The sequence below is a fragment of the Phoca vitulina genome, unplaced genomic scaffold, assembly GCF_004348235.1.
Source record: "Phoca vitulina isolate PV1807 unplaced genomic scaffold, GSC_HSeal_1.0 scaffold18, whole genome shotgun sequence".
NCBI classification, from domain to species: domain Eukaryota; kingdom Metazoa; phylum Chordata; class Mammalia; order Carnivora; family Phocidae; genus Phoca; species Phoca vitulina.
In genome coordinates, this window is record NW_022589721.1 from 16422421 (window position 1) to 16442863 (window position 20443).

Here is a 20443-nt window from a genome sequence, read left to right on the forward strand (position 1 = left end):
GGTCTGTTAGCATCTCCTGTATTGATAACTTTGGTGACAATTTAATTTCCCACATGGAGAGAATGCACTGCTTAGGCTGCCTTGAAAAGTCCATATTGGTTTTGTTACTTTGAACAAAATTCACTAATGGGTTGTTCTGGTTTATTTAAGTTTGCTGAGCCTGGCAGGATAGAACTGCGTTTTTATTTGTCCTTTTACTCCCAAGGTTATTTAGTGGAAGTTTTTTTTTTTTCTTTTAAAGTTTGAGAAGGTAAGAATACCAAAAATGGACAGATGAATATGCCATGTATCATTAACATATCATATATTTTTGAATGCCTGCTTTGTATCAAGCAATGTTCTAGAAAGCTGGGATTTTAAAATGATAACATGGGTGTTCCAGACCTCAAGGGTCTTAATGACTTTAAGATCTAGGTAGGCACATAAGAAAAAAATCTCAAGTCATTATAAAGGGTGCCTTGATGGCCGGATCTACACACTAGGTATAGTGGGACCAGTGCTTCACTTATGCTGATTTTTAATAGGCGACTAAGGAAATTGTCAGGGGAGTGAATTATTTAAGGGTGGCTGGGGCATAAATGATGAGATGGGAGGAACTGGACACTTAGGGAAGACCCAGAACCTTATAAGGTTTTTATGTAATACTGGGGAGTTTTGAGATTAGTGAAGGGGACAGGGTGCCACCTTGAGCAAATGGATAAATCTTGAGTGTGAAACACTCCCTTGGCTAGCTGGGTGTAGGGTAGATGGTAGAGGATGGGGAAGGGGCAAGCCAGAAACGAAGCACCTGGTAGGGAATATGTCCAAAGAGTCTGGAGAACAGGGGATATAGCCCTGGACCAGGGCAGCAAAGAGCTGAATATGAACAACGAGGTTATTTAGATATTTATGAAGTGACATATTCTTGAGGATTCAGTGCCTGCTGGGTGACCTTTTCCACAGAAAGAGCCGCAATCCTGCCTGCTATTCTATGGAGGTTTCTATTTGAGAAACTGAATATTAGAGTTTTTAATGCAAACTCTTAAGTAGCTATGTGTCACCAACCGAGGGGATGAGCCCCAAGATGCGGGGGCATTTGTCATCGCTGCTCAAGTTTTAGCATCCAGGAGCCCATGAAGTCCTGGCCTTTGTCCCTACGGTTTAGGTGGGCTGTTCCGCCAGGTGCTACAGTCACGGGAACTCGGGTATCATGATTAAGAAACTGGGCTTCCTGCTGGAACCCCAGATCTACCCTATCCTCCTGGCAGGATAGGCTCTTCCGCACCACCTTATCAATGGTGGACTTGAAGACCACGATATGAAAGTTTACAAATGCATTCCCTCTTCTGGCTTCACAGATGAAGTCTCCAATGTTTGAACCAAGGCCTGGTGTCTCCCAAAATATTCTTTAAAACAGAATTCGGTGCCTTAGGAGGGAGTTATAGCATACAGTCCACAGCTGGAAAGAAGCCTAGAAATCACTGACTTAAACTCTCTCCCCAGGCATGAATCTCTTCTACAATACTCCACATTTTCTAGTCTCTGCCTTCTTCTGGTATTGGTGAACTGACGCTGTCACCCACACTATAGGCCTGCATTTGAAACCCAGCAAAACCATATATTAGCTCTATGATGTTTGGAACTTATATAAGAGCTGAGCCTCCATTTTTTATCTACAGAATGGAGACAAAGCAAAACTCAGAGGGCTGTTAAGAGGACCAAGCAGGGTCACAGATTCAAGGACTGGGCAGGAAATGTGAAGGACCAGGCAAGTAGCTAATAGAACCCCCCAAGGGTATGGCAATAGGAGTGACAAGGAGAGTCCATTCCCTTGTACGAGGAGAAGTCTCTACTGGGCTCCTGCAGATTGGAAACCTGCCTACAGCAACATGGGCCAAATAATCTCACCAGATCTTTCCATTGTTCTAGAAAAGCAGCAATCTGGCTTTCTAATGTGAAATTTCCCAATGATTCAATGTGGTAAGTAATTCCAATTTCTTTGCCATTTTTTTTAATTCTTTTTTTTTTTTCCTTAAGATTTTGTTTATTTATTTGACAGAGAGAGACACAGCGAGAGAGGGAACACAAGCAGGGAGAGTGGGAGAAGGAGAAGCAGGCTTCCCACTGGGCAGGGAGCCCTATGCGGGGCTCGATCCCAGGACCCTGGGATCATGACCTGAGCCAAAGGCAGACGCTTAACCGACTGAGCCACCCAGGCGCCCCAGTAATTCCAATTTCTTTAAAACACCAGACACACCTTATCTGCGGGCTGGGTACACCTGTCAACAGTCTCTGATCTGAAGTAATTAGCATAATGCCCAGCACGAGATGGGCACTTGATAAATTAGGAATTCACCAGATCTAACACCTTAGACATCAGACTCTTGGAAGAAAGGACCTATCTGACTGGGTAGCCTAGAGACCAGGAAAGATCAGGCCCAGAGTAACCAGAACATCAACTGCGGGCCCGGGAAATCAGCAGAAATCGAGCGGGACAAAGCAGAGAACAGGTTGGAGTGGTTCATGCCTGCTCAGTCTGCCTGCTCCGACTCCTCCTTGGCTGATGGTCCCCTCTCTCTCCTGCAACCACAGCTCTGAGCCCTGGGCAGACATACTGGTGTGGGAGGGGAGCAGGCTAGATCCTGCAGCTGCTGGAGTCAGCCAGGCTTATTAGGAAAAGAACGAAAAAAGCTTTGAGCTCTGAGCCAAGGAGGCAACTTCCTCCCTGTCCCTGTTCCCTTTGGCTTTTCCCCATCAGCAACTCAGAACGTAGCCAAATACATCCTACTCGGGTGGGCTGCCACTGTCCCACACATGTTACAAATAAGGGCCAGCAGAGCTGTCCCTATTTTTAGCATTTGAATGTGGCTGCCAAGATCACCAAGATTCCCCATTTGCTGGCTCAATTCCTCTCCCTCTCCTCCACATATCTCTTATTTTCCTCCCAAATAGACGTTTTCTGTTCGGATGAGTTAAAGTAAGATATCTGGGGGAACGGGGACCCCAAATATGTGCTTGTCTTGCTAAACTTTTTATAATCACCACAGGCTGGGTGATATCTCTTTCCCGTGGCAAGAGAAATTGTGTACAGACGTTGAGAAACAGCACTCCAGGGTTGGATCAAAGCCACTCCTTTTTCTCTCTTGAGCATAAAGAGAGGCTTAGAGCAGAAAACTACAGTAAGGATCCTCTTGTGGAAACTTCCAAGTACACAGTTGAGGGCACCGAAGTCCAGGGGGGCTGATGTGCTTACCCACCTAACATTAATAACAAATATTATGATACCTTATATTCGTGAAGGATTTCCTGTACTAAGCACTTCACATGGATTTCCAGCTCAGTGAGATATCTATTTCAATTATTCCCATTTTACAGAGGACAAAACTGAGGTTTCTTGGTTTGCGAAACTTGCCCAAAGTCCCCCTACACTAGCAATGGTAGACCCAGGGAAGACACTTAGGATCCAATTCTTCAACTCTTCCCAGAACCAAAGCTCAGTGCACAGATTAGTCATGAGGATAAAAGGAAGAAGAATGGAAGAAGAGAAGGAGGGAGGCCAGCCAGGGCTTGAACAAGCACATTATCTCAGCGGGGCCCTTTCAGGCTTTTCTCTGGAAACTGCTGAGTGTTTTGAGAACACAAGCATGGCCCTCACAACCTCAGCGGCCACCACCTGGCTGAGATCCGGAGGTCCCTGGGTCCCTTTACCTGTTCTCAGGGTCAGCAGAGGCCAGACTCCGGGTGACATAGCACATCTTGAGGGGGATGTTCTTCCGATCTCTGTGGAAGGAGCACGGCTGTGATGACAGGGCATCTGAGGACCCGGCCCCTAACCGAGGGGATTCGGGCGGAGGTGTTTCCCAGCCGATCTCTGATACTGGGGAGCCTTTCTTCACATAGGGTGTGGCTTCTCGCATGTACTTCACTGCAAGGAAAAAGACAACAACGGTGCTTTTAAGTACATCGCGGCTGAATTTCTGGGAAGTCTGATTGCGTTTTCGAAACTTGCATTAGATGAGCTCTTAATACCGATGCTCTTAAATTCTGAACAAGAGTCACAATTTCTGTTCCTCTCAAAACAGTTTTTCTGTTATTTAAATTCTATACCAAAGTGGTATTTAGAACTTGCTATTACAATGACCTGAACTTGAGAATTACTTTCAACTTTTTTCAACAATGACAACTTTTATCTTTTCTGATTTTAAGTTGCCTTCTGGAGAAGAGGCTGAAAGACAAATGGGCAGAGAAGGAGAAAGCATAACTCAGGCTTAAAGGCACATAATTGTTCGATACGGAAGCAGGGAATCTGGTAGCCATATTCTCTAACTATGTCCTTATTCAGAAGCAAGAAGAACAGGCTTTTCAAGTTAATAGTGCTAAGAAAACATATATGCAAAAAAAAAAAAAAAACCCCCAAAAAAACAACCAACCCTCACATAAAAGGATACTTATTTTGCAATGGAAAAAATTTGTAAGAGCAAAAATACCTTCTGTAAGAGCTGAAAACTAGGACCAACCTAAATATCCATCAGAAAAATAATAAACTGTAAGACGTCTATACAGTCATTTTTAAAAATGAAATAGATACAGATGTGTTGATGTAGAAAGACCTACAAGATCTATTATTAGTTTAAAAAATGGTAGAGAGAAGTGCATATACTGTAATCTTTTGTATCTAAATCATAAATACATAGCCTTGCATATATACAACTATTTCTGGATAGGAACATAAGAAAATGTTAACAGCAGTTAGCTCTGGGGAGTGGAAATAAAAGTCAAGCTGTATTACCCTTTTATACCATTTTTATGTTTAGCCAATATGCGCCTATTCCTTTAATAAAATTAAAAAAAAAAACAAAAATAGTTCCAGAGTGGAGTGGAGCAGACTGAAAGTCTGCTCTTTGGCATGTTTCCTTGGTCTTAAGAAGTTATTTGCCTAAACTGAGGGTTGCTGGAGTGGTGGGGGGTGGGAGGGATGGGGTGGCTGGGTGATAAACACTGGGAAGGGTATGTGCTATGGTGAGTGCTGTGAATTGTGTAAGACTGTTGAATCACAGACCTGTGCCTCTGAAGCAAATAATACATTATATGTTTAAAAAAAAAAAGGAAGAAGATAGCAGGAGGGGAAGAATGAAGGGGGGGGAAATCGGAGGGGGAGACAAACCATGAGAGACTATGGACTCTGAGAAACAAACTGAGGGTTCTAGAGGGGAAGGGGGTGGGAGGATGGGTTAGCCTGGTGATGGGTATTGAGGAGGGCACGTTCTGCAAGGAACACTGGGTGTTATACACAACAATGAATCATGGAACACTACATCAAAAACTAATGATGTAATGTATGGTGATTAACATAACATAATAAAAAAAACTTAAAAAAAAAAAAGGAAGTTATTTGCCTCTTCTAAATTTAAGCATTTGGTCCTTAGACAGCTTTTGTATTGACAGGGCAACTAGATTCTTGGAAGGTGCAATATAAACTTCCCTATCTTTCTCTCTGTCCCTCACACAGTTTGGTTCTGTGCTGCTTTGCAGGGGGGAATTGGGCTAAGTTCCTTACTGGTATCTGTTATTACAAATGGCAGTGGACTGGAATGGGTACACACTGGAAGATATTTACTCCAGACCTTTGGTGATTCAAGTCCACAAACTAACACCTTTATGGCACAAGACATGGGGCCAGGTTTATAGAGACTACCAAAATAAGCAATAGGTAGTTTCCATACTCAAGAATTCAAAATCATGGGTGACTCTAATGGATGCTGCTGGGTCCCCCTCAGATCTTTCCACCAGCCTGAGCACGTATTTCCTAGATGCTGTGTGCTGGCTGAGAACAACTCTTAAGCTGCCCACCTGTTCCAGAAAACAGCTGTTGACCCAACAGAAGCCAGCAAGTCTGGGAAGCTACAGAGTTGCTGCTTGATTCCCCAGACAGAGGCTCTGCTTCTCGGGAACCCCACCTAAGATAGTGACATCATACAAATACATAAAGTATGGCACAAAGCAGAGAGAGCTGTGTGTTGTAACAGGAATAAAGTACATTGGAGGAACTCACAAGGAAACTGAATCTAGGAGTATGAGGACAAGTTAGGTTCACAGCAATTTAGTAAGGCCAAACACACCAAGATGCATGTAATATGGACAGATATTAGGGAACTCGACCACAGGTATCAAAAATAGCCATATTAATTCAAGACAGAGATGTCATTTAGTACCAACACATATTTGAAAAGATTTCAGGGTTTTAACTGAATATAAGTGCAATTAGGAGAAAACAGCTCCACGGTCACACAAACCTGTTAGCACAAGCTGCCATTACGGAAGAAGAAAGGGCATTCATGGACGGGTGTATTTTAAGGAATATTATTTATTCGTGGGCAATATATTTAAAGAGGAACACAAATATACCTCAGAACAAATGCAGAAAATTTAGGGGGACAGATTAAAGCTGTCCAAAGCTGGAGTAAATAGATCTGTTTTGAAAACAATTTTTTTTTATCTCTAAAAATGTTTTAGTAGAAGCTAGAACACTGCTTAGCTTTGTACATTATTGACTTGTACTTATTATATACAGGAAATTCAAGTATCAGCTGAGATGGTTTGAAGGTTCTCCTTTGGTTGTATTATTATTCTTCCAGATGGAGTAGGGGATGAGTGTGGTGGAAGTGAGAATCCAGAGATGCTTCATGAAGTAGGTGTCATTTGAACTTGGCCTTAAAAGGTAGACAGGACTTTAAAAAGCAGAGATAGGAACAACAGTCCTTCTTTTATATAATGTACTCTGATTTACAAATCGCATTGCAGTCCCATAAGAAAGAAAAGTTGGACCTCGGTTTGAAGGGGAATAAAGAACAAACATTTATTATATACCTAACTATGGATGGAACCAGGGGCTTTACATATCTTCCCACATTTAAGCTTTAAAATGACTATTCAAGGCACCACCGTATTTATAAGACAACTAAGGTCCAGAGGAAAAAACTGGGTAAGAGATCTTCCACTTTTTGAGTATCCATATATGTACAAGCAATGAAAGAATAAGTTGCTATTCCTTTCAGACCCTGCTAAAAAGAAATGTCTTAGAGGGCTATTCTTACTCTGATGGACACTAGGAGCTTTACATATGTTATCCTTTGCAAGACTAGTATTATTTTACACATCGGCACAATAAGCACAGAAGTTTAGCTTATGTGGCTGGTGAGTGGTGGAGCTGGAGTTTGACTTCCCAGAGATCGCATTCTTTAACGACATCTGGCTACCTCACCTAGCTAACGAAGGCAAAATGACAAGCTAATAGGCTTTGACTTTATTCCACAGGCGGAGCTGATAGCCATGGTGGTCTTGGTCTGTGAGTGAGGGGAATCGGAGGTTAGCTATAGAGAGAAGTCTGGCAAGTGAGGTCAGGTGTACTAAAGAGAAAAGGTATCAGAGGTAGATCCACTAATTACGGAGCCATTGGGAGTTACTGCCACAGGTACCCTGAGCTGTACTCAAAATATCCATGGAAAGCATGAGGAGTCCCAGAAATGTGTGGTTTGAGCCACTCATGGGCAGGAGCATGGGGAATATGGCAAGTCCTGGCCCAGAAGCAATACTGACCAAGTAACCACTTCCTGTGCCGCACAGAACTTGGGGAATTTATGGAGAGAAGACGTAGCAATGCCTTGAAGAAAGGCCTGGAAATGATATTTAAAATAGTAATCCTTTTAACTGACCAACTGAAACTAAGGACAGAGAAAATAAGTTAACAAGGTAGGGATGGTCATTTAAAGATTTCTTCATTCATCCCAAATCCAACTATTCATCATGTGCTGAGGACTATGCTATCCACGTGTGATGATTAAAAAAAAAAAAGTCCCTGTTTAAAAACAATGTAAGCCTGTAAAAGGGGGGAGGGAAGGAGTAGGTGGCGTGAGTTCTTGTGTTAATCGTACACCTAGTTTAAGGAGGTCCCAAGCTAGAGGAGTCTCTAGGGGACTGGCAAAATCAAATGCAAATCCCTTCTGGAGGAAGGCAATTTCATCCTAGGCTTCAAAGAGTTCCTATGAATCACTTTCAAGGGCAATGAACAGCATAAAGTAAGAAAATGTTGTTCACATAGAAATGAGGTAGCATGAGCAAGAACTAGTAAAAATAACTGAAAGCAGTGACAGTCCCAACAGAAACTACAAAGCAACAAATAAGTTTACCATGTGTAAAGAAACAAATGAAAGTCTGAGAGAATCTTCCACAGAATATTTTTTTAAAGATTTCATTTATTTGAGAGAGAGAGCAATCAGGGGGAGAAGGGCAAAGGGAGAGGGAAAGTGAGAATCTCAAGCAGACTCCCCGCTGAGCATGGAGCCCGAAGTGGGGCTCGATCTCTCCACCCTGAGATCACGGCCTGAGCCCAAATCAAGAGTCAGATGCTCAACCGACTGAGCCACCCAGGCGCCCCTTCCAGAGAATATTTTTTAAAAAGTGACCTAACAGATTAGTAAAATAACCAAATAGAATATCTAGTAGTAGTAGCTGTAATAATAATTACTGCTATATAATATAGAATTATAATAAAAAACCAGAATGAAAACTTCAATAGGTAGACATATTAAAGAAGAAATTAGTGAGTGAATTGTAGATCAGAAGAAATTTTACAGAATGTAGCACAAAAATATAAAAATATGGAAAACATGGAATAGAGATGTGGAAGATGAAGTAAGAAGGTCTAATGTATGTCTAACTGAAGCCCCAGAAGGAAAGACAGAATGTGGCAGAGGCTAAGGATTTTCCTGAAGGAAAGACAACAACCCACGACTTTAAGAAACCTGACTTAATTTTGATAAACACCACCTGTGCTCTTCCCCATCAAGACAAAGAGAAATAAGGGGTCATCTTGCTTTCAACCTCAGGTAGGCTAAGCCTCTCCTTAGAATCCATGTTTCTTCTGAGAACTTTAGATATCACCTCTCCCTTTCACTAAAGTTTTGTAAGGAAAATTCAGCCAAATCCCTAAATGAGTCCAGCGATCTCTGGCACCACCAGAAAACAAGTTTGCAATTTCAAGGGGGAAAAAACAACAAGGAAACAAAGAGATTATCATCACCATCCCTGAACAAGATATGCTGAAATCACTGAACTGTTTCCACATCAGTCTTGAGGAAAAACAGGTAACATCAACACATCCCTGCGTAAAGCCCCTTTGTTCAGGAGTCTTGCTTCTTGTTGATATATATAGAAGACAGAAAATGGAGAAACTTGTTTTTGTGTATAACAAAGAAAGCAACAGAAAATTGCCATTGGCTTTCTCCAAGGGCCCACAATTTCTGGTCTAGAGGAAGTAATAAAATTGTCAGAATATCCCTTCTTGCTACAAGGCTTGGTCATCAGTTCTGAGCATAATTCTGCTGTCGAGCTGTCCCTCTCCAATCACCAACTAAGGCCTGAGGCTAAGTCCCTTCTCCCCTCAAGCAGAGAGTAAGAACAGGGTGGCCACACCTGGGTGTGGTAAAGCAGAGCCTCTAACAGAAAACAAAGCATGTGTGAAACCTTTTCTTGGTTCTTGGTGCCTTAGCCTCTTGAGATTTCTACACCTTGCAATCAAAATAATGAGAGGATTTAATTCAGGAAGGGTAAAGTGTTACCCAAAGACTAGATTTGATTGCAATAGGTGTCCCAATTACAGTGTATTAAATGATAGAGAGGTTTGTTTTTCTTTTCCTGAAAGTCTAGAGCAAAAGAAAAGGGCTGCCAGGACAAGCTTTGCTCCCTGAAGTAGCCCTCTTCCCCCTTCCTGCTCTGCATCCTAGCCTGCCATCTGATAACCCAAGATGGCTGCTTGAGTTCCAGCCATTATGACCAAATACCCATCAGCAAGAAGGGGGGGAAAAGTAAAGGACACACCACGCTTCCTCCCTTAAGAACACTTTCAGAAGCTGACACACTACATCTGCTTACAAACCATCGACCAGAATTTAGCCACAGGGCCATTTCTAGAGGGAAAAGAAATTTTACTCTTAACTCTGGTGCCAACCCAGCTAAAAACTGGTGGAGAAGGGAGGCTACTATTGTGGAAGAAGAAGAGAACAGATATTAAGGGACAACTCTCGGTTTCTACCACACAAAGATATCCCTAATGCTGTCAGCCCATCACAGCTAATTTTATGACACATAAGTACAAATAAATGCGTTGGAGAGATCAGTAAAAAGCACAATGATTAGATTCCATGAACTTTGCTAAGTGTTTTTTGCATACTAACTCATTAGAACTTCGCAACAACTCTATGATGCAAGCACTGCGATCATCCTCATTTTAGCAAGGGTGCAACGACGGGAAAGGGTTAAGTCATATCCGCCAGATTACAGTGCTAGAAAAGGCAGAAGCCAGAGTCAAATCCAGTCAGCGTGGCTCCACAGTTCTTGCTTTTAACGACGAAGTAATACTGTTTCTCACACTTTTTTTTTTTTTTAATTAATTGAATGTGTGTGTGTATGTGTGTGTATTTAAGGCAACATTTTTATGCACTGGGAGAAAACATCCAATTAAGTGGCTATTGCCTGTAACATAAGAGAGCTTGATTTTGTAAGCCTAAACTATTAAACTATGGCATTTCAATAAATGCCTTTTAAGACACTGTAATATGTATGCATAATAGAGGGTTTAAGAGCTAGCGTTTGCATAATTACACCTCCATGTGCTTACAGACAGTAATTTCAGGCAACGAGCTGTTGAAACCGATCAAGAAGCAGCCAGGCCCCAGTTCAGGGTGCTCATAATCAGAACTAATTAATGAACCATGCCCTTTCTGGGCATCATGAATTAAAAACTGTGGTTGAGCAATTAAAATTCCAATCTTCACTTGCAAAAAATGAAAAGGGGGGGGAGGAGAGCCGGAAGGAGTGGTCTTCAAACCAATAATCCACCAAGTCACTTTCAATATGTTTCTGGTTTGTCATCTCAAGGACGAGCAGTTGCAAAGCTTTCAAAAGAACCTTCAGCAGAGCCCAAGTTTGTGAAGGCCCCAAGTTGCCACAATTAAATCTTTGTTGAGGCGGCCAGATGACATTTGAAAGGAAAAGCACACACAGGCTACTAATGAGGAAATGCTTGAGGCAAATCCAATCAGCTCTCCAACTAGGCTGGTTTCTGAGGAGCCCGCGAGTCCCTCTGACATGTGCGAGTCTTCTTAAAAATAACAACAAAAACAACAACAGAAAAAAGGATTTCCAGATTACAGGAAGGAAAAGAAATATTTCATTACTCTGAGGGAGGTGAACACAAAATGTGCATTTTCTAATGTGATTAAGGCGAGAGGGGACCAGCTGGAGGCAAGAAATCTGGGTATTCGGACTACGGGTGAAGCTTTCAGGTTGGGGACAGGTTGGTGACAATGCGATTTGCTGACAAAATGCCACGTAAGACTTTCCCTTCATGGCATTTTCCTAGGCCATCTCAGGGAGGAAAGGAGCGGAGGGGGCTCATCAATGATCTCAATCAAGAAATGATGAACGAAGGAATACAAGCTTCTTGGAGGATATAGCTAACCTCTCGGGAAGTGGAGTCGTGAGCTGGAACGAGAACTGGCCGTGGGAGTCGGGGACCAGGGTTACAGTTTCAGCTCTGCCACTAACTAGCTCTCCAGCCCCAGGCAAGTCACTGCCCTTCCCGGACCTCATTTTCCTTACCCATCAAGGGAGCGAAATAAAAGTCCCTACCCTTCAAACATTCTATAATTCCTTGGGAAGCTGTCTCTTCTGACAATATATTTTTAAAAAAAAAAAAGGTTTCTTTTCTTACCTCATCTTGCTGTTTGTGTCTTCACCAACAAACAGCTCTGTTAAAATGTGTGCCACAATCTTAGTCCTTAGGTAGATGCATCTTGTGACTTTTTACCAAACTCTACAGGCATCTGACAAATGTGACAATAAGTCTATGTTGAGATTATGTACTCAAGTTACTTTTTCTTTGATTTGGCAGAGTTGTCTAGAAGAATCATTATTCTCATTCACTTACCAATATTTATTTCTCTTCCATTCTGCCAGGGGGAAGGGTCCTTCAAGGTAGGATTTTTTTTTTTTTAAGATTTTATTTATTTTTTGACAGAGCGAGACACAGCGAGAGAGGGAACACAAGCAGGGGGAGTGGGAGAGGGAGGAGCAGGCTTCCTGCTGAGCAGGGAGCCCGATGTGGGGCTCGATCCCAGAGCCCTGGGATCATGACCCGAGCCGAAGGACTGAGCCACCCAGGCGCCCCTCAAGGTAGGATTTTAAGAGACATTTGAAGGATGACCCAAAGGCTCTCGTGAAGTCATAAGCACATTCTGGGAGAGGGTACTGAGTTTTAATGAGTGGCGTCAGGAGTAAGATAAACTGGTTACGAATTTGTTGAGTAATTGTTGGCCTCCTATTAAAAATCTATCTCAAAATTACCCTATTTTAGACAGTACAGTTATTCGATGTAATCTGCCTTGATTCTTCAATGAAGCAAGATTATTGCCCCCAGAGAAGCCTCCAGAGACCCAAGGGGAGTATCCTATCCCCTAAGTCCTACCACCACTCAGAAACACACTGACTGGTTTGGTTATCCATTAATACAATAAACATTTAATAAGTTCCTGCTATGGGCAGGGCCCTGAGTGTTGGAGTTATCCCAGTCAACAAGACAGGCTGGGTGCCCACCCTCGAGGTGCCTGCACTGAGGTGTACATGTGCCTGTTGGGGGAGGAGGGGGAACATCAGGCCAATAGATAAATATAGGGCACTGCTCTGAAAGAGACACACACCAGAGGCCTGGAGTCTGTCCCAGTTCACACAGAGCCCCTCACTAGCTGGCTCCTGCCCACCTCTTATTGTCATCTCAGCTGACTGACTACCTCTTGGTCTCCACAGTTCACACACCAGCCACAAAGAAATTCTCTTTCATTCTCTGAACATGCCACGCTTGCCCTCTCCTGCCTCTGTTCTTTGCACATGTGGTCTCTTCTGCATGGAAACTTTTCTGGAAAACTTTCCTCTCTACATCCTGTAAGCCTTAGTTCAGGTAAAACCTTCTTAAGTCCTCCCGATATGCCTTCCTTAAGCTCCAACCACGCCTTGTGACCTCCACTGATATCAGCAGCATCAGGACATGAACATTATGAGGATGGCCTATGCCATGCAAGGCACCGTGCTCATGATCTTACACACACTTGAGCACTTACACATCACAGTTCTTTCTTTGCACACAGGTCTCTCTGGTGGAAGCATGAGGTCTTCAAAGTTGAGTGAATACTCTACAGTAGAAGTGAAAACTCCAGACTCTGGAGCCACATTACATAGTTTCAAATCTTGCCTCTGCCACCTATGGTGGGCAGTGAACTGGGAGGTTACATTTCCTTAATCTTTCAATGCCTCCGTTTGTCCACCTGTAAAATGGGGATAAATAGGAGTGCCGGCCTCAAGAGAGTTGCTGGTGGATCAAATGACCTAATACACACAGAGGGCTCAGAACTGTGTCTAGCACATGGTAAGTGCTCATTAGTGTTAGAAAAAAGGAAAACTTGGTATTCACATCTATATCCAAGCAATTAACACTACGTCCGGCTGTCAAATATGGAATTGTTGAGCAAATGAATGACAATGTTAACAGGATCTCCAAGATAGAATTTTTCACAGATTTGTTCTTGAGGAGGAGTCATAACTGATCAGCAGAGGCCAGAGAATACCTGTCACTTGTCCAAGGTTTTAAGACAAAGAAGCAACAGACGAAGGTCAGAAATCCATTTCCTCTATCCTGTAGAATGGGGGTTAGCAAGCTTTTTCTGGAAAAGGCAAGACAGAAAATTTGGCAGGTTCTGTGGACCTTTCGAGTCTCTGCCACAATTATCCGATTCTAGCATGAAAGAACCACAGACTACATGCAAACAAATCAGTGTGGCAATGACATTTTCTTTACAAAAACAGGCAATGGGCCCGATTCAACCTGGGAGCTTTAGAAAAGTAGCAATAACTACTTACTATGACTTACTATTGACTACTTACTATGCATCGGGCCCCACTTAAAATGTCTGAGGTCTACTAGCATATTTAAAAGCAATTCTATGGGGACGCCTGGGTGGCTCAGTCGGTTAAGCGGCTGCCTTCGGCCCGGGTCATGATCCCAGGGTCCTGGGATCGAGTCCCACATCGGGCTCCTTGCTCAGTAGGGAGCCTGCTTCTCTCTCTCTCTCTCTCCCTCTGCTTGTGCTCTCTCTGTCAAATAAATAAAATCTTAAAAAAAAATAAAAAATAAAAAATAAAAGCAATTCTATGAAGTAGGTTTATTATTATGCCTACCTGACAAGCAAGGTGAGTGTGGCATGGAGGCTGGAGAGACTTGCCCAAGGACTCAGAGCAGAGACTGGCAGAGCTGGGATCTGGACTGACGCAGTCCAGCTCCAAAGTGTCCAGTCCTGATCACTAGAAAGTGAACGAGCTCTTTCCTTGCGCTCTCTACACTGCCTCCGCATGTGGCCAAATGCTCCTGCCTGAGTCCTGTTTATCCAGCCATGATCATGCTTTTCAAACACCATTTTGAGTGTGAGATATCTTCCATAGATTCCTTTTCTCATATTGAACCCAAATCTCATTCCTATAATTTGGATTCACTGATCATGGTTCTCCTCTGCAGAGATATAAAGAGCATCTTGAGTGTCGTCTAAACTAGTAATACATAAGTGTTTGGCTTTCTGTAAAGAAAAAGATAAGCCAGATTACAAAGAGATTGGCACGACTGGTCCCTTGCTCATCTGGCATCCAGATGTTATAGGGTCCCTGTCTACATTCTCTCAGAGCCTAAAGGTGGTAATGGATGAACTTAATGTGTGACAGGCATGACAGATGTTACTTTTACTTCAGGCCCCTAGATAAAGCTGGAAGAGGCACCCAATGCCTTAGATGACAAAACTAAGATTTTAAGAGTTTCACACAGGCCCCAAATTAATAGGGATAAGATGGAACATTCTGTCATTGCGTATTCAAAATAAGCATCACTGTAGCATGTAGGAGAGGAAGAACTGTATTATAGTTAATGTGAAGGAAAGTTCTAGGGATTTCCATGACTATGGCTGCCATAATAAATAGGACATTAGGCTCCATTGATAGAGGTAGGTGATCACAAAAGGAGAGCCCCTCTTTATCACCCTGATTGGTCCATACCTGAAACCCTAATAGGTTGGACAATGTTTCAGATTTATCTATTTTTATTTTAGAGAGGGAGAGAGAGTGCGCACATGGTGGGGTCGGGGGGAGAGGGGTAACAGGGAGGGGCAGAGGGCGAGGGAGAGAGAAACCCAAGCAGACTCCACGCTGAGCACAGACCCGGATGCGGGACTCGATCTCACAACTCCAAGATCAGACCTGAGCTGAAACCAAGAGTGGGATGCCCAACCAACTGCACCACCCAGGTGCCCCAGGTTGAACAATGTTTACATGAGGGTAAGAAGGATGACCAGGTTGTTGAAAGGTTCAAGTAACAAAGAAAATATAAATTAAATGAGAGACCTTAGAGCACAGAAGGAAAGAGTCTGGAGTCTGATTGCTGGGGTCCAATTCCTAGCTCTCCTGTTGCTGAGCTCTGTGTCCTTAAGCAGATTACTTAGTTTCCCCATGTGTTAATTCTTTCACCTATCTCAGAGGATTGTTGTGAGGACGAAGTGACTTAATACAAGTTAAAAAATGTACAGGTAACTTGGCATAGTAAACACCATAAGGGTCAGTTACCATTATCAGGAGTGAGCCTCGGAAAGAGATTGATGGGACCTAACAAGTGGTGGGTTGGGCGAAGCTCACTCTGTGTATCTCTGCAGGGTAGAGCCACAGTTCGTGAATACAAATTATTGGGGTAAAATTTGGGCTCAAAGTAAGAAAAGACTGTGAGGTAGGGAGTTCCCTATTGCTCGTGACATTCAAGCAGAAACCAGAGGAGATATGTCCCATGTTGCAGAAAGGATTTGTCTCCTCTATGGGAGGACATATTGTTTTCTAAAATCCCCTCAAGTTACCATGTTCTATGTTCCTTCTGGAACGTGGGTGATTAAGATGTCTACTCCAAAGACTACAATACAGTGAGGACACGTCATGGTTGTATACCAATAAAATCATGCCATCCACTTCTTTACTCTTATGTGCTTATTAGCTACATATTACTTACATGACATTGGGACAGTTTGTTGAGTCTTAGAATCCTCACCTGTAAAACGGGAACACAATGCATTCCTTAGGCCATACGATGTAGAACTTTAATAAATGAGCTCCAGTCAAAGGATCTGGGTTTAAATCCCAAATCTTCTACTTCTAAGCTGGGCTTCTTTGAGCAAGGTATGCAATCTCCCTGTCACTCAGTTTCCTCACCTGATAATAACAGGACCTATCTCAAAGACCTGTTATGAGGATTAAATAATTTTTAAAAATGTATACAGGGCCGGGTATATAGCTGGGTGGCTCAGTCGGCTGAGTGTCCAACTCTTGGTTTCGGCTCAGGTCATGATCTCCTGGTCAAGAGATAGAGCCCTGCATCCGGCTCCCTGCTCAGTGTAGAGTCTGTTTCCCCTCTTCCTCTCCCTCTGTCCCTCCCACCGTTCTCTCTCTCTCTCTCTCTCTTTAAAATAAATAAATAAATCTTTAAAAAAAAAATGTATGCAAAGCTCTTAGAACAGCACCTGGCACATACTTTGCACTCATATTTAACTATTATTACCATTATGTTGTTGTTGCTCTTCTGAGATTTAAATGAGAAAATGCACTGCGGGGACACCGATCTCTTCTAACTATAGGTGCTGTCAAAATCATCAATGCTTGAAAGTGTCATTTCATTATAGATTCACTGCATATACATTAAGCCCCTACTCTGCACTCAGTGGGACTAGACTCGGCAAGATGGATAATCAGACTTACAAGTTCCTGCTTCTGAGAATTTTATGATCATGCCAACCAGAAAAGGCACAAACCAAAAACCTGGGAATTGCTATTGAATAAAATTCAGTACACACACAAATAGCCTAAAGTGTTCATCAGACAGTAGCAGGTGCTGAGAGGACATGGATTCTGATGTCTACAGACTTGATCCCTCAACAATTTGCGGCCGGCTCTTCACCCTCACAAACACTCTTAACTTCTCCTCCTTGGGAAAATTCAGTAACTATTTTAACAGCTATCCCCTGACATCTGAAGACAGGAAGTGAGTAACGGGTAGAAAGGATGTCTGATACTCAAGCCCTAATATTGTTTTTACTCCTTCTTATACAGAAGATCCTATGTGAATAGGACTTTACGTCAACAGGCAGGAAGCGCTGCTTTTACTCCCTCCTTACAGGCATCTCTGGAAAATAACCTCTATTATTCCAGGTGTAGCTTGCTGAAAACATCCTGCAAATCAAACTCAGGCTCAGTAAATCTGCAGCTACTTTTCAGTGGCAGAAGCCCAGAGTCATAAAGCTTTTCCAAAGGAAACCACATTAAGTAAACAAAATATCATTACCAAGGGTGGACTCAGGCCAGGTCTGAGATTTTTTTTTTTTTTTTTTACCCGAAGATATGCTGCAGACCCAAAGCAATCATACAGGCATATGGAGGAAAGGGGGATGGCAGGAATGAACTTTGAAACATCAGGGTCTCCCAAACTAGACAATGTTATGAACGAACACCTGCTATTTTAAAAGTGCATTACAGTTTAAAACACTTCCATGTGCACAATCTCGTTTCTTGCTTACTGCCATCTCCACAGAACTATGCATGAACGAAAAGTCCCGTAAGAATCTGACTATGCATTTATTTGCTTGAGACTCCCATGGCTCAGGAGGTAAGAGCCTAGCAACTTTCCCCACCAAATTCTACCCCCTGCCAAGCACACACATGACGCACACCCAAACACATCTTGCTCAACAGAACCATGCCTACAGAACCCACCTGAGGTACTGGATTTTCTCCTAAAGGCCAAATGTAGCTTGGCCTTGTTTGTAACTCTTTGGGGAGAGGAATTGCCAAGAACTCTAAGAAGTCGATCAGGATGGCAGAGGAAAGGCCTAAGCAAGCTTCTTGGATCTGCCTGTCAGAGCCAGGAGAATAAAACATGTTTCTCCTCTAAACTTCCAGAAGCTTCACTGGACTCTGACCAGTCAAGATAGAAGGGCTTGTTTTTGTTGTTTGTTTGCTTTGGTTTTTAAAGAGGTCTGGAGGGGATGATGGTGAGCATCAGAGAAGAGATACGACTTTTTGTAATAGACCCCTAGGAAAATTTAACAATAAAAGAGGTGGGAAAATTGAGCTTCAGAGAGTTTAAATATCCTACCTCCAGGAAGCAAGCAGCAGCCCTGGAATTGAGTCCCTCGTGTTCTCATCTAATCTAATAAATCTAATAACTACAGCTGTAACAATACAACTGGTTCAGTGTCATGGAGACATAGGCTGATTGACTGTAGCTAATGAGTAATGAGTTGCTATGAAAGCTGGGCAAATCTATGGATAGGAGGGGGTTAAACTAATAACATTCTCTAGTGGTCATATCAGAATTCAAATTATCAAAATATTCCACATCTGTCATAAAGGAAAAATCTAAAGGTAGCACAGGAAAAACAAAAAAAATAAAAAATAAAAATAATAATAATAGACAACCACTTGGAGTATTTGATGAAATTAAAAAGGTGACAGAAAATCAGTATTCTTTTTTTTTTTTTTTGTGGAGGGGAGGGACAGAGGGAGAGGGAGAGAGAGAAGCTTAAGCAGGATCCATGCCCAACATGGAGCCCTACGCGGGGCTTGATCTCACAACCCTGAGATCATGACCTGAGCCGAAATCAAGAGTCAGACACTTAACTGACTGAGCCACTCAAATGCCCCAGAAAGATCAGTATTCTAAATAGAAGGGAAAATAACAGATACAAAAGAGATTAAAAAGATAATAAAAATATGACTTTTGACAGATTTATGATAATAAATTTGAAGACTTAGATGAAATGCACAAATTCCTAGGAGAAAAATAAACTTACTAAAACTGACCTAAGTAGAAATAAGAAGTGTGGCTAGTCCTATAACACTTGGAATGGAAACACTGGTTAATATTCTTCCCACAATGAAAACACCAGAACCAGATGTTATCAGTGAATTCTACCAAACTTTCAAAGACAGACCATTTAAATCTTACTCAAACTATCTGAGAAAATTGACAAAGACAGAATCTCCCCCAATTTAATCTGTGAAGCTAACATAATGTTAATAACAAAACCAGACAAAGAAAATTTCAGAAAGGAAAACTGCAAACTCATTTCATTCATAAATATAAGTGCAAAATTCTAAACAAAATAGTAGCAAACCAAGTCCAACAATATACACAGAAGACAGTACACCTTTGGTCTGGGGGACCTGGGGGACCTTGCCTCAGAGGATTTCTGATAGACTTTGCCTTAGGGCAACAAAATTTAAAGTATATAAAAAATTTTAATAATTTTTTCAAATTATGCAATATTAAAGGTGTTATTTGTACTCTTTCAGCCTATAGAATACCATTGAATTTAATACCTAGAGTAAGCAAAGCATATCACCATAGTAGCACTTGTCTATAAGCAATATCATGAATCACAAAATTGATCTGAGATATTTTTCAGGCTGCTTGCCCCAGGCTTGTTAAAACTCTGGTTTTAGTCTCTGCCAATGAATACCTGGGTTCCAGTGTTCTACCACAAACAATGGTTTGTCCCTTGCATACGCCAAAAAGATTTCTGGTTTAGATCCTTCTTTAAGGGCAGGTAGATATGCCTTAAAATATTTTCTGGCGATTCTTTTGAGGTTCATATCGCTACTCAGGTAAAGCTGCCTTTTAGAACATTTCTGAATATGTGCTAAATATTATCCAGTTGAATATTAACAGCAAATATATGAGTTACGTGTCATTAGCCCCATTTAACAGTTGCAGATACTGAGGCTTAGGGAGGTCAGGAAATGTTCCATGTAGCCATTTGTGGAGGTCAGAAGCATAAGCCAGACTGGTCTGACTCGAAGCCTGTAATCCTTTAGCTAAACTATACTGGTTCTTGAATTACCCAATAAGCTTCCTGTTTAGTTTGAGCTTTCCATTCACAACACCCGCAACCTCCTCCCTCATCTTTCCTGCTCCTAGATTAGATCTCAGAACAGAGATAGTGTTTTAGAACAGGAGGAAGGGTTTAAGTCATCTGTTCAGTTCAACGGCTACTTCCCTTTTGAGTTTTGAGCTTCACTCTGCCCTTTGCTTGGCCCTCGGCTGTCTGCAAAGAAGGTGGGGTAAGGGGAAGATGGCGGAGATATGGATAAATTGGAAGATAGGAAAATATCACTAAGGTTGCCACCCCATACAATGATTCTAGGGTGTTAGACATCAGCCAGTTCCCTCTGTCCTTGCTCTCTTTGTGTTGATGGAATGTCTGCCTTGGTTGGAAACAAGAAAGGGAGATACCATTTATGGTACAATTTTTTTTTATAAGAAGCTATAAATATATTACCT

The 20443-nt window shown here is 42.2% G+C and overlaps 1 protein-coding gene across 1 annotated transcript in view; it reads right to left on the minus strand.

Moving 5' to 3' along the window:
* SNTB1 (syntrophin beta 1) overlaps positions 1-20443 on the minus strand; it is a 219115-nt gene that overhangs the window by 119475 nt on the left and 79197 nt on the right. Inside the window, exon 3 of the mRNA XM_032415603.1 lies at positions 3688-3904. Coding sequence (XP_032271494.1) covers positions 3688-3904 — 217 coding nt within the window. The remainder of the gene's footprint in view (positions 1-3687; positions 3905-20443) is intronic.